General features: G+C 53.6%; 6 protein-coding genes across 6 annotated transcripts; 5 read left to right on the top strand and 1 right to left on the bottom strand.

The window, feature by feature from the left end:
- Positions 1-63: 63 nt before the first annotated feature.
- On the top strand, positions 64-716 carry BDY24DRAFT_336708 (histone H4; the record flags this gene model as incomplete). Its single annotated transcript, XM_076637246.1, has 4 exons — positions 64-147; positions 236-344; positions 489-558; positions 668-716. The coding sequence occupies 4 exons, from the start codon at positions 64-66 to the stop codon at positions 714-716; spliced, it is 312 nt and encodes a 103-aa protein (XP_076499937.1).
- A 420-nt stretch (positions 717-1,136) lies between these two features.
- On the top strand, positions 1,137-3,733 carry BDY24DRAFT_203561 (uncharacterized protein). The gene is made up of 10 exons (XM_076636473.1): positions 1,137-1,277; positions 1,402-1,523; positions 1,612-1,619; positions 1,741-1,866; positions 1,968-2,122; positions 2,207-2,341; positions 2,454-2,521; positions 2,613-2,689; positions 2,792-3,182; positions 3,256-3,733. Exons 1-10 carry the CDS (start codon positions 1,223-1,225, stop codon positions 3,637-3,639), a joined length of 1,521 nt encoding a protein of 506 aa, XP_076499936.1. The 5' UTR covers positions 1,137-1,222; the 3' UTR covers positions 3,640-3,733.
- Positions 3,734-4,804, top strand: BDY24DRAFT_203634 (uncharacterized protein). The gene is made up of 5 exons (XM_076636474.1): positions 3,734-3,941; positions 4,064-4,200; positions 4,264-4,292; positions 4,396-4,493; positions 4,581-4,804. The coding sequence occupies exons 1-5, from the start codon at positions 3,828-3,830 to the stop codon at positions 4,665-4,667; spliced, it is 465 nt and encodes a 154-aa protein (XP_076499935.1). The 5' UTR covers positions 3,734-3,827; the 3' UTR covers positions 4,668-4,804.
- On the top strand, positions 4,805-6,292 carry BDY24DRAFT_203635 (uncharacterized protein). The gene is made up of 5 exons (XM_076636475.1): positions 4,805-4,845; positions 4,942-5,066; positions 5,137-5,161; positions 5,233-5,300; positions 5,382-6,292. The coding sequence occupies exons 2-5, from the start codon at positions 5,037-5,039 to the stop codon at positions 6,207-6,209; spliced, it is 951 nt and encodes a 316-aa protein (XP_076499934.1). The 5' UTR covers positions 4,805-4,845; positions 4,942-5,036; the 3' UTR covers positions 6,210-6,292.
- A 137-nt stretch (positions 6,293-6,429) lies between these two features.
- Positions 6,430-7,554, top strand: BDY24DRAFT_378207 (uncharacterized protein). Its single transcript, XM_076638891.1, has 3 exons — positions 6,430-6,453; positions 6,543-7,285; positions 7,405-7,554. The coding sequence occupies exons 1-3, from the start codon at positions 6,441-6,443 to the stop codon at positions 7,438-7,440; spliced, it is 792 nt and encodes a 263-aa protein (XP_076499933.1). The 5' UTR covers positions 6,430-6,440; the 3' UTR covers positions 7,441-7,554.
- BDY24DRAFT_378204 (C48 family peptidase) lies at positions 7,555-10,880 on the bottom strand. Its single transcript, XM_076638890.1, has 13 exons — positions 10,053-10,880; positions 9,850-9,910; positions 9,674-9,748; positions 9,487-9,587; positions 9,344-9,411; positions 9,151-9,265; positions 9,035-9,070; positions 8,655-8,945; positions 8,388-8,531; positions 8,197-8,286; positions 7,999-8,107; positions 7,875-7,917; positions 7,555-7,788 (listed from the first exon to the last, which is right to left on the bottom strand). Exons 1-13 carry the CDS (start codon positions 10,506-10,508, stop codon positions 7,752-7,754), a joined length of 1,626 nt encoding a protein of 541 aa, XP_076499932.1. The 5' UTR covers positions 10,509-10,880; the 3' UTR covers positions 7,555-7,751.
- Between the last annotated feature and the right edge of the window lie 64 nt (positions 10,881-10,944).

The following is a 10,944-nucleotide window of genomic DNA, read 5'->3' as shown; positions in this document are numbered from 1 at the left end:
TCCAACCACCACTTACACACTTTCCCCTCACACCACCCCCCACCCCACTTACTACTACACAACATGTCTGGACGAGGAAAAGGAGGAAAGGGACTCGGAAAGGGAGGAGCTAAGCGACACAGGAAGATCCTTCGAGACAACATCCAGGTTCGTGCCACCTTTTCGACCTCGTCTCTACTCTCTCTCGTATACATTCTTGGTAACTGACCTTTGTTTTCTTTCTCAATCTTTGCAGGGTATCACCAAGCCCGCGATCCGACGATTGGCGCGAAGAGGAGGAGTCAAGCGAATCTCTGGACTGATCTACGAGGAGACCCGGGGTGTTCTCAAGCTCTTCCTTGAGAGTGAGTACTATAGTTTCGCATCCCTCTTGGATCGTGGGAGTGTGAGGTGGTTCTTGGATCGAGGAGGACGAGAAAGTCGAAGACGTTGGTCGATGTGAGCTCGAAGTTGACCTTCCCTTCCACTTCTTCCTTCTTTCTACCCAGACGTCATCCGAGACTCTGTTACCTACACCGAGCACTCCAAGAGGAAGACGGTGACGGCCCTCGATGTAGTGTTAGTAAAAAGTTTCTTTCGTCTCGTTTTCCGCCTTCTCTACATCCCAAAGTTGTGTCGAGACTCGAAGCTGACCTCTCCCTCTCCTCTTTGCCTCGCTTTCTTTCAGTTACGCTCTCAAGCGACAGGGACGAACCCTTTACGGATTCGGAAACTAAGCAAGAGCTGCAAAGTTCTTCCTCTCCCGTTTTCGTTCTCGTTCGCTACCCCTACCTACTTCTTTTGGGAGGACAAGGAAGCTCGTCTTCGTTCGTTTCTCTCGCCTTTGGTCGTTTCGCTTTTGCTCTCCTTTCACTTACGAATCCATGCCCACATGTTTTCTCTCTAATCATCGTGTGCTTCCATTAAGAGAACATGAGAGTTTCGAGCTGAGCACAAGAAGAGGAGGAGAGAGTCCGTGAGCTCGAAGGAATAGAACGCGTCTTCGGCTCATCTCTCTCTCTTGCGTTCTCCCTCCCTTGTCCTCGATCTCGAGTAAACCTTCGTATTCCTCGACTCAGCTGCTACTTCTCCTCCTGACATCTCCCTGAAAAGTCATCCAAAAAAAAGGCAAAGTCGATCTTCCGATCCTCGCCCTGTTCGCTCACCCCGACGCCGACCTGTCTTCAAACCATCATCCTCCGCCTTCCATTCTTCGCAGACCACCTTCCCTTCTCTTCAACAGATGAGGTCCTCTCCTCACCCTCCTTCAATCCAGGAGAAACCAAAGATCTGGTGGAGTGCGTCGTTCTTTTTCCTCGCCCTTCCGTCGATGGAGAAACAGAGAGGAGAGAGACGTCAAACTGGAGCTCACCTTAGTTCCTCCTTCCCTTCTTCCTTCCTTTCCTTCCGCCCTCCATCCAGGTAACTTGACCTTCTTTATCAGCTTTCATCTCATCTCCATCTACGGAATCTTCGCTTGGGCACCTTGGAGCAGTCTGAGATGGGAAACGGTCGTTCTTTGGTTCGTCAGTTGGCAGCTTGCGGTGAGTCTCCTCCCTCCTCCGACTCTCTCGTCTTCCCAAAGGACGAAAAGCTGACTATCATCGTCTCATTCTCTTTGCTGTATCATAGAGCTTTGGGTAAGTTCTTCTCGTAGTCGCTAGCTCGATCGCAACCTCTCAGATCGGACGAGAGATGGACCCAGGGCGAACCCCAACGAAAGTCGAGCTCACCGTCGTTCGCCGTCCCTTTCGACCACAGCATCACCCTCGGATACCATCGCCTATGGTCCCACAACGCCTACACGGCAGCTCTACCTCTCAGGATCGTTCTCGCTGGAATGGGATGCTTGGGATTCCAAGGATCCATTCGGTGGTGGGTCTTGAGGTGAGTCGTCTTGTCTCCTCCCTCCCTCCCTCTCTTTTCCTCCCGATCCTGTCGTGGCCCCTTGCTGATCTTGCGTTTTCTTCTTGTCATCTCCGCTTCAGACATCGACTTCATCACAGATACACAGATGATCCCATCGATGATCCTTATGCTGCATCGAGAGGACTATTCTTCTCACATTGCGGATGGATCGCGTTCAAGCCGACCTACACGAAGATGAGGCTCATAGATCGAGAGGATCTGGATCAAGACCCTGGTAAGCAACATCTCCCTTCAGCCACGCTTCATTTAGTCGTCAAATCGCTGAAGCTGAACCTTTGCCCTCCTTTCGTTCTTGCAGTCGTTCGATTCCAACACAAACACTACCTTCCTCTCACGCTCGGATTGGGTCTCGTCGCTCCTGCACTTCTCGGTGCGCTTTGGGGAGATGCGTTGGGTGGCTTCGTCTGGGGGGGATTGGTGGCTAGACTTTTCAGTGAGTAAAGCGGCTCGATTTTCACAAGGAGGAAGGGAGAGCTCGTCGAAGTCCAACTCGACTGACGCGTCTTCGCTTCCCGATCGCATTTCCCTCTTTTCTTTGCTTTTAGTTTGGCACACAACCTTCTGCATCAACTCTCTCGCTCACTGGACTGGTCTTCAACCTTACACCGATGAGGTGAGTCCGTCTTTCCATTGCCTCCGTCCTTTTTGAGATCGAACACGAACGTCCGTTTTCTGACGAGCCTGCCTTTCCTCGTTTCTCTCAGATCTCTGCTCGAGGCAACTACTTCCTCGCCCTCCTCACCTCCGGAGAAGCCAACCACAACTTCCATCACAAGTTTGCGTACGTATCTGCTTTCTTCCTGACCTCCTTCCTCCTCTTCGGTCATCTCTTCCTCTCGACGCGCCCTCAACCCTCTCTCTTCTCTCCCTCTTCCTCTCACAGCGGCGACTTCCGAAACGGACCCAATCCCTTCGACTGGGACCCAACGAAATGGATCATTTGGTCCACCCACAAGCTCTTCCCTTCCCTCATCCCTTCCATCAAGAAGACGCCCGAGTCGGAGATCCATCGAGCGAGAGCGAATGTGTTACAGAATCAGGCGGACGAGTTGATGGCCTTGGCTTTGAAGCAGGAGGGAGGGGAGGTTTCGTTGAAACTTAAACCAACGAGTGTAGAGGACGAGAAGCTGCCTGTTTGGAGCTGGGAGGAGGTGAGGAGGAGGGTCGGTGGGAGGGAGGAGACGGATGGGAAGGAAGCGGTTAGCGGGGACAGAAGGTGGTTCTTGGTTGTGGAAGGGTGGGTGGTGGATGTGACGGGGTATCTGGAGGAGCATGTAAGTCTTCATTGTCTGAGAGTCCCTCCTCGCTCGTTTCCGCGTACTGACCCGTCTTTTCGTTGATCGTCAGCCCGGCGGCGCGTCCCTCCTTCGATCCTACTCCATCCCTCCCCTACCAGCCTCGTCCCAACCAACTCTCTCCAAGCCTCTCTCCTCCGCTTCATCATCCTCGTCGTCCTCGTCCTCGTCTTCAATCTCAACAACCATCTCCTCCAAGGACGGTTCGGACGACTCGGACATCGTCGCGTCCTCTCCCTCGTCGTCCACCTCTTCCGCCAGCCACGATAACGATGGAATCCGAGAACGATCGAAAGCTTGGAGGAAGGATGCCACTCGCGCCTTCAACGGAGGGATGAACAAGCATTCGAGAAGAGCGAAGGAGGTAATGAGGTCGCTGAGAGTTGCGAGAGTGAGCGAAGACGAGGAGGAGCACGGGTTGATTCTTCGTGCATAGATTTTGCTCTGCCGCGTGTCAGCCTACTCTTCAGTACATTCTATTTCCCTTTTGATGACCTGTTTTCTGCTTCAACGAAGCAGAAAATAACGAGCAAGGGAGGAGTCGACCCCTCGGCGGCTTCTTCGTTTCATCTCAAACGTCCACCATCTCCTTCTCTCTTCTCCCTTCGTCTCGTCGAAGAAACGATGTCCTGGGCCGAATCTCCCAACGTTTTCGGGAAACTAGCATCCTTCACTGAAGATACTATCGCTTGGAAATCTGTTGCTGCCCAAGCTAGTCTTGTAGGGCTGCCTCGAGAGGTGAGTCGAGCGTCGAGCTCATCAACCCCTTTCTGCCTCCTCCTCCCTTCCCTCAGCTCCCTCTCCTCCCTTCGTTCGTTGGCTGATTCTTTCTCTGATCGGACGGGATCGGGCATGAGCAGATCCTTCTCAAGATCGCTTCATTCTTGCCTCCTGGAAGGAAGAAGCATGCTCATCGAGGGAGGTATGGATTCGAGGTTCTGGCGAAGGATCTGCTTTCGTTGAGTTCGAGTTGTTCGGGGTTGTATATATTCTTCAGGTGAGTTTCCGACTTCTAGAGAAGGAGAAGCATGCTCTGATAGTTCTGTTGCTTCGTTTCAAGGCCGTTGAGGTTCAGATCGCTCTCTCTGGGTGAGTGAAACGAGCGAAGGAAGAGAGGGAGGAGCGCGATCGGTGGAGAGGAAAGAAAGCTGATCCTCCTTCTTTATCTCTTTGCTTTCTCGCTCGATTTCAGGTGGAGACAACAGGTCTCTAGCCTACGCTCGATTGATCGCAGAAGACCTGGACGCGAGTAGACTTGTCTGCGAGCTCGAGATCACTTCCCTCTGCCCTGTGAGACTCAGCTCCACTTCCCCTGTCTCCCCTTCTCTCGTCTTCGTCGAGCTGACTCCGTTTGCTCGCTTCGGACTTTGGCTGCAGAACCACGAAGAGCTCTCTGAACCTTACGCCGAACTCATCTCCAAGGTGAGAACGAGCCTCGGCGAGCAGGAGAAGGAGGGAAGCTGACCCTCCTCCCTCCGTCGTTCCTTCTTCACCTCCCAGCTCCAAAATCTCGAAACCTTCTGGTTCGACGGGATCCATCCTCTACCTGCATCCGTAATCGGAGCTCTCAGCAAACTCAAGGAGTTCAAGCTCGAAGCCGTCCACATTAGCAGAGCAGCGTTGGAGTCGATCGCTCAACTGGGTGAGCTCGTCCTTTTTCTCTCGTCTTTGCGGCGAAAGAAGGATCGGTTTGCTGATTGTTCTCGTTGCGTTGCTATCACCATCTTTCTGGTCTCAGCCAAGACTCGAAGCTGGAAGAAGGGAGGAGCGCTCGAAGGACTCAAGAGGATCACGCTTCGACAGGACTTTCCGACGGATCCTACGAGTGGCCTCATGTCGCCGCCTTGGTTACTGGATTTCCCGGTAAATTTAAATAGTTCCCAGCAGAGGTCTAGAAGCTGAAGGCTCCGTGCTGATTTCGATCTTGCTGCAGGAGGAGAAATGGGAAGAAATCGAACGTGAGTCCACGTTTCTCGACGCGTCGAGACTCTGAACTGACTGGCCTTCCTTCTTCCTTCCGATTTCTCAGACTCCCTTCTTCACGCCGTCTCCAGCTTTCTCTCGAAGTCAGCATCCACTCTCGAAGAGCTTGATCTGGTGAGTCGTCTTCCGCTCGTCGGCGTCAAGGACACGTCCGACTCGTCTCTTTCTAAGGCTGACCCCTTGCTCTCTCTTCAGAACATCCACCCTCGCTTCAGCACCTCCACTTACGGCCAAGATCTCCCTCTTCGCACCATGCTCTCTCGTCCCGAATCCTCGTCCTTGGAACCGGAACCCTCATCTTCCTCGCCCTCGACGTCGAAGAAACGAAAGGTCAACAACCAGCCTCAACCCAACGATCCTGCTACGTTATCCTCCTCGTCCAAGAGATCTAAACCTCCGAAATGCGACCTCAGCCTCCTCAAATCCCACCGATCGTCTCCCTCCATCCCTTTCCCTCCCGACCACTCCCTCCAGCTCGTCTTCCCTAATCTCACCACACTCACCCTTCCAAGCACCGACCTCACCGACCCAACCATCCGATCCCTCCTCTCCCAAGCTCCCAACCTCCAAGACCTCTCCGTCACCCACTCTCCGAACCTTCAAGTTGCCCTTGTGTCCGTTTTCGCAAACTCGACGGCCGTGCTCCACATCTCGTACGACACGAGGAAGAAGATCGAGTTCGATCCTGGGACGTTTGGGAAACTGAGGAAGCTGAACTATCAGTATGAGGTCTCGTCGAAGGAGCTGGAGGAGCAGGGAGGATTTTTCTTTGCTGAGAGGGACGGGGAGGGTGTTGCGGGCGAGAAAGGGAGGTCTTCGTTCTTGAGACAGCTGATGGATGGGGTGAGAGGGGTTGGACTGGTTTGCTTGACGCTAGGTGGATTGTATAAGGTGAAGAGGGAGGAGTTGGAGGCTATTGCGGAGGGGTGTGAAGGATTGAGGGAGCTGGAGGTTGCTGCCGCTTTTTGGGAGTTCGACGTGGTGAGTGCGACGATCTTCTCTCTAGGTCCAGCTCCTGAGTAGCTCTCTAGATACCCTCGAGACATCCCAAGCTGACCTTTCACGCCACTCGCCTTCGCTGCTCGTCTCGTTCGTCTCCAGGAATCGATTCAAGAAGCTCTCGCTCCCCTTTCCGAACTCGTTTCCATCTCAATCAACCTTCCTGCCGAGCAGACGGAGCCTCCGTCGATGGTTCCTCCCGTCTATGCACTCGTTAACATGCCGCCAGAGGAGAGGATGACTGCTGGAGAGGTGATGGATGAGGTAGGTGAGTCGAGACGCGTCGTTCTTTTTGTCTCTGACGTTTCTGTCGACGTGAGATCTGACCTTCCCTCTTCTTCGATCCATTCAAACTAGACTTCTACTTCTACGATGGAGCTGATAATACCGAGGATGAGGAGGAGGAGGAGGAGGAGGAAGAAGAAGGGAATGAGACTGAGGAAGAAGTAGAGGACGAGGAAGACGACGAGAGCTCGAACGCGTCGGACGAGTCCTGGAGGACCGGGAACGAGTCGCCGATCAACGACGAGGACGAAAAGGACGACTGGCACTCAGCTCGAGGATCTAGCGTCGATGGAGAACCCGAAGAAACCACGGAAGCTCAGGAAATGGGTCTCCAAATCGATCAGGAGATCGCGTCGGACCTTGATCTACAGCTCCAACTTCAACTCAACACCCCACTTTCGTCCCCAACCCTGGTACCTCTCCCACCCTCTCCATTAAGCACCCCACCACCACCTCCTACTCCAACCTCCGACCTCACCACCGTCTTCTCCTCCATCCCAGCAGCCGCCTCTTCCTCCTCCTCAACCACCTCCTCTTCTTCCTCGTCGTCCTCGGAGCCAGATCGCACCCTCTACTCAGGCCGCGACCAGAACGAGAACCTCTTCCACTTCAGTCGCATCGCTCATGGATTCGCCAAGCAGCATCCGAAGCTGGAGACGTTTGAGTACGTGATGGACCCGTTCCTTTCGATTTTCTGGAACGTTCAGCGAACGGTCTTGGAGGAGAGGGAAAGGGAGGAGGGAGAGGAAGAGGAAGAGGGGAACGGTGGGAGGAGGGAAGTTATATTGGTCAAGGAAGTGCTGGTCTACCCTAAGGTTCATTTGCTTTTCTCTCACTTCGGTGGCTGAATGGGAGGAAGTGAGAGACGGACGACGCGTCGAGTTTCCTTCGTTCTTCGACCTGACCTCTTTTCTTTCCCTTTGTTCTGGAACAGTTGATGCACCTCTGCATGATGGAAGGCGGGTGGTAAAACCAGCCTCTCAACCAGACGGAGACGTAGTAGTAGCTTGTTACCTTTCACGACTCCTTTCTTTTGTTTTTCGACGACGGACCGACCATGACTCTCTCTTTTTTTCGACGTTCGACGCACGACGAAGCAAGATAGGATAGGCTAGATCGAGAACGAAAAGATAGAGAGAGAGCGATTACGGGAAGGGAAGGGTAGCCAGCATAAAACGAGAAGAGACAATGCGAAGAGAACGAAACGTGACGAGCCAGAGGTTGCGACGAGACGGGACGAAAGAGTAAAGAAAGGACGAGAAAGGAAAGGAAACGAAGGGTCTAGGGAGCCGAGGTAGGGTTGTTGAGAAGCTTCATCCTGTGAATCGACGAGAAACGGAAAAGAAAATCAGCGTCGAAGCGGGACGTCCGAGAGACGCAAGAAAGAGAGAGAAGCGGACGAACCTGAAGATCTCGAGCATCATCCTTCGTCGGAGGTAGGGCATGTCTGCAAGAAGAAGAGGAAGGTGGACGAGACTCAGCCTCGGAAAAGTAGGAAAGAGGACGAGGGTGGTCGGGTCGAACTCACTCTCCTGACCGAACGACCACTTCCCGTGCCCGAGTCCTCTCGAGACGGACTCGAGGATTTGGCAGGTAAAAATTCCACAGTCGAAGCCGTTGAGCTGTTGAGGTGTGGACTGGAGAGAGAGAGCAACAACGAAAAAAACGAGAGTCAGTCGACGCGTCGAAGGACGAAAGAACGAGAGAGAGAGATGCGAAGACGAACCCTCGAATCGGTGTAGAACTCCCATCCGGTGAAGTCGAAAGGAACCTTCTTCTTGTCCATTGACTCGGACTGAAGGTATCCTTTGAGCATCTGTCGAGGAAGAAGAGAGGCGAGCGTCAGCACTTCGTGGAGCGGAAGTCGAAACGAGTGAGGAGAACGAAAGGAAAGAGGGACGGGGAAGAAAGACGAACCTTGAAGACGTTCTTGGCATATCCCTCTCCCATCGAATCGTAGGCTTCTATCCGCTTCTGCTTGAAGTTGATCACCGCCGACGTCCAGTGCTGGTTTCCCTGGTTGATGGGGATCAGAACGAGATCCTTGGTGAAGATATCGACCTAGAATAAAAAGGAATGAGGAAGAACGCGTCAGGTTGGTTTCGAGTCGAATTCTCGGACGACACAATCCGAAAACGCTCGACCCGGAAGGAAGCGAAGAAGAAACGAGGAAGTCGAACTCACCTTCTTCGTCCACCGACTCAGCTTAGCCTTCTCGTACCCCGGACTCTCCAGCTTCGCGAAGAAGAACGTCGAGAAGTAGTGCAGCGACAGAGGTTCGTCCTCGAGCTTCTCTCCCTTCGCAGCAGCAGCGACTCGAGCGTCCGACGCGTCCTGGATCATCGTTCCGTAGTAGTTGATGATCTCGTCGTTGGCCCACTGGCGAGGGAAGAGACGTTCGAGATCTCCGTAGGTGACTTGTTCTCGGTTGCAGCGGGAGGTGTGAGCTTTTCCTTTGGCGATGACGGCTTCGACCTGTGCGTGAGAGAGAAAGGGCGACGAGACGAACGTGAGTTAGCGAGCTGGGATGAGGAGAGGTGAGAAAGGAATAGAAAGGGACAAACCTCTCGGTTCTGAGCATCGGTGAGCTTGAGAGGGAGCTGAGGTAGCAGCGAAGGAGAAAGAAAGAAACGAGAGTCAGTCGTGCGATTTCAGGCGGAAAAGAGACGTGAAGACTCACCTTCTTCACCTTGGAAGCCATCTTCTCTAACCTCTCCTTGATGAGTCGATCCGCATCGAGATCCTGGATCTTGAGTGCGTCCATCTCGGGCAAGAAGATCGGTTCCCGATGAGAACTTGATGCGATGCGGAAAGAGCAGAAGTCAGCTCGTGCGTCTCGTTCTCGAGCGCTGGATACTGAGGAGGAAACTTACGCCTTGAGAGACCGATTCGAGGTGTCGAGGATCCGATTGAGGTCTTCATTATCGACGTGTCTCCGACGCTGTAGCGAGAAGAACGAACGACGAAGAGGTCAGTCGACGGGTCCGGGTCGGGAGCGAAACGAGATCAAGCTGACCTGAGAAGCAGAGAGCGAGGCCTTCAGGGATTTGGTGTCGTCCGAGGTAGAAGAAGAAGTGGCAGCAGCAGATGTCGAAGGAGTGTGACTAGGATCCCAATCTGAAAGAAGGAGAGAACGTTCAATATCCTTTCCTCTTGGAACGAGGGCCGTTCGTCGAGCTCATCACTTCGAAGCAACGACTTACCAGGACGAAGTTTGGCCACTTCCCTCAAGAGATGCGAGAAGCCCTTCTCATCAACAGAAGCTAGAGCTTCTGGATCTGACAGGAAGAAAGCGAGCGACCGAGCGGAACGAAAGACGATCAGCGACGAGCCACGAAGAGAGGGAAGGGAGGGAGAGGGAGAGGGTGTCGAAACGTACTGTCGGCGTTGAGACGTCTGTAGGTTTCGAATTGCGAGGTGATGGCCTTCAGCGGGGAGACCTGAGGTCGCAAGAGGAAGAATGTTTCTATCAGCGTTTCGTTCTTCGAGAAGGCACGAAGCAGAGCGAGCTCGAGGGGGAGGGAAGGGAAGGAAGGAGGCCTCGAGCTCGCCTCGAACGAGATGGAAGGAGAACCGACTCACAGGCCTCTTCTTCTTTTCCTTCTTCCTGCCAGACCTCGCAAGCTGATCTTCCCTCGTACTCGACGCGCTCAAAGCTGGATCTACACCTCCTGGACGCCCACCTCCTACGAGGGAGCCCGATTGACTGACCCAGGACCTCTCCCTTGGTTGAGGAGTCCTGAACTTGAGGGAAGCTGGAGCACGCTCCTTTCTTGAAGATGGTGGACGGAGTGAGGTTGAGTTGCTGTAGTAGGAGGTTGAGTCGAGCGAGGAAGGAGGCGAAGGGAGGGGTGGTTGGACTGGATTCCTTGACGAGCTGGCGTGGGAGGAATAAGGAAGGGAGAGCGAGGACGGTTTCCAAGCTGCTTGAGGGTGAGGGACGTTCGGTGATGTAGAGCGTGAGGGAGAAGGATAAGATCGACGTGACGACGAAGAGGAGGATGGAGCAGGGAGGGAGGAGGACAGGGAAGGAAGCATGTTGGCTCGAGAGTCGGCTTCTGCGAGGGTGGTAGGAGGACTAGAGGTGCGAGTGGATCCGACGAGAAGACCTCCGAAAGTAGAAGGACCTGCGATATCTGTTTCAGCTTTAGAAGGTCTGTATTACCCTAAAAAAAGGACAAGAAGAAGAGAGGAAAGGGGAGGGAGCTCACTAGGAAGCGAGTAGCCTGGGAGCTTGCCCTGGATGATGTTCGAGAATAACGAGCTGAAGCTGAAGGATTTTGCTGGGGAGGGTTGGACGGATCCTGTAGGTGACTTGAGCCTCTTGGGGCTGGAGTAGTCGACCTCAGACTCGACGTGTTTGCGTTTGTTGCTGCTGCTGGCGAGGAGAGACATCTCAGGAGAGGATGGTTGTTTGAGGTCAGATCTCGAAGCTCCCAATCCTCTCCTCTTTGTTTTCCCATTTTTTCTTTCT

This window comes from Mrakia frigida, assembly GCF_051309035.1.
Source record: "Mrakia frigida strain ATCC 22029 unplaced genomic scaffold BDY24scaffold_4, whole genome shotgun sequence".
Classification (NCBI taxonomy): domain Eukaryota; kingdom Fungi; phylum Basidiomycota; class Tremellomycetes; order Cystofilobasidiales; family Mrakiaceae; genus Mrakia; species Mrakia frigida.
The sequence above is the reverse complement of the archived record's forward strand: the minus strand, read 5'-3'. Positions and strand labels throughout refer to the sequence as shown.

Excerpts from the sequence above, each read along its gene's own strand:
- BDY24DRAFT_203635 (XM_076636475.1), top strand. The coding sequence starts at position 5,037 with ATGTCGCCGCCTTGGTTACTGGATTTCCCG. Across the intron at positions 5,067-5,136 it reads CTTGGTTACTGGATTTCCCG|GAGGAGAAATGGGAAGAAAT; the intron begins GTAAATTTAAAT and ends ATCTTGCTGCAG. Across the intron at positions 5,301-5,381 it reads CTCTCGAAGAGCTTGATCTG|AACATCCACCCTCGCTTCAG; the intron begins GTGAGTCGTCTT and ends CTCTCTCTTCAG.
- BDY24DRAFT_378204 (XM_076638890.1), bottom strand. The coding sequence starts at position 10,508 with ATGCTTCCTTCCCTGTCCTCCTCCCTCCCTGCTCCATCCTCCTCTTCG. Across the intron at positions 9,412-9,486 it reads CCTCGCTCTCTGCTTCTCAG|CGTCGGAGACACGTCGATAA; the intron begins GTCAGCTTGATC and ends TTCTCGCTACAG. Across the intron at positions 7,789-7,874 it reads ATGATGCTCGAGATCTTCAG|GATGAAGCTTCTCAACAACC; the intron begins GTTCGTCCGCTT and ends GTCGATTCACAG.
- BDY24DRAFT_203561 (XM_076636473.1), top strand. The coding sequence starts at position 1,223 with ATGAGGTCCTCTCCTCACCCTCCTTCAATCCAGGAGAAACCAAAGATC. Across the intron at positions 1,278-1,401 it reads GAAACCAAAGATCTGGTGGA|GTAACTTGACCTTCTTTATC; the intron begins GTGCGTCGTTCT and ends CCCTCCATCCAG. Across the intron at positions 2,342-2,453 it reads ATTGGTGGCTAGACTTTTCA|TTTGGCACACAACCTTCTGC; the intron begins GTGAGTAAAGCG and ends CTTTGCTTTTAG.
- BDY24DRAFT_378207 (XM_076638891.1), top strand. Across the intron at positions 7,286-7,404 it reads AAGTGCTGGTCTACCCTAAG|TTGATGCACCTCTGCATGAT; the intron begins GTTCATTTGCTT and ends GTTCTGGAACAG.
- BDY24DRAFT_203634 (XM_076636474.1), top strand. The coding sequence starts at position 3,828 with ATGTCCTGGGCCGAATCTCCCAACGTTTTCGGGAAACTAGCATCCTTC. Across the intron at positions 4,201-4,263 it reads GGGTTGTATATATTCTTCAG|GCCGTTGAGGTTCAGATCGC; the intron begins GTGAGTTTCCGA and ends CTTCGTTTCAAG. Across the intron at positions 4,494-4,580 it reads AGATCACTTCCCTCTGCCCT|AACCACGAAGAGCTCTCTGA; the intron begins GTGAGACTCAGC and ends CTTTGGCTGCAG.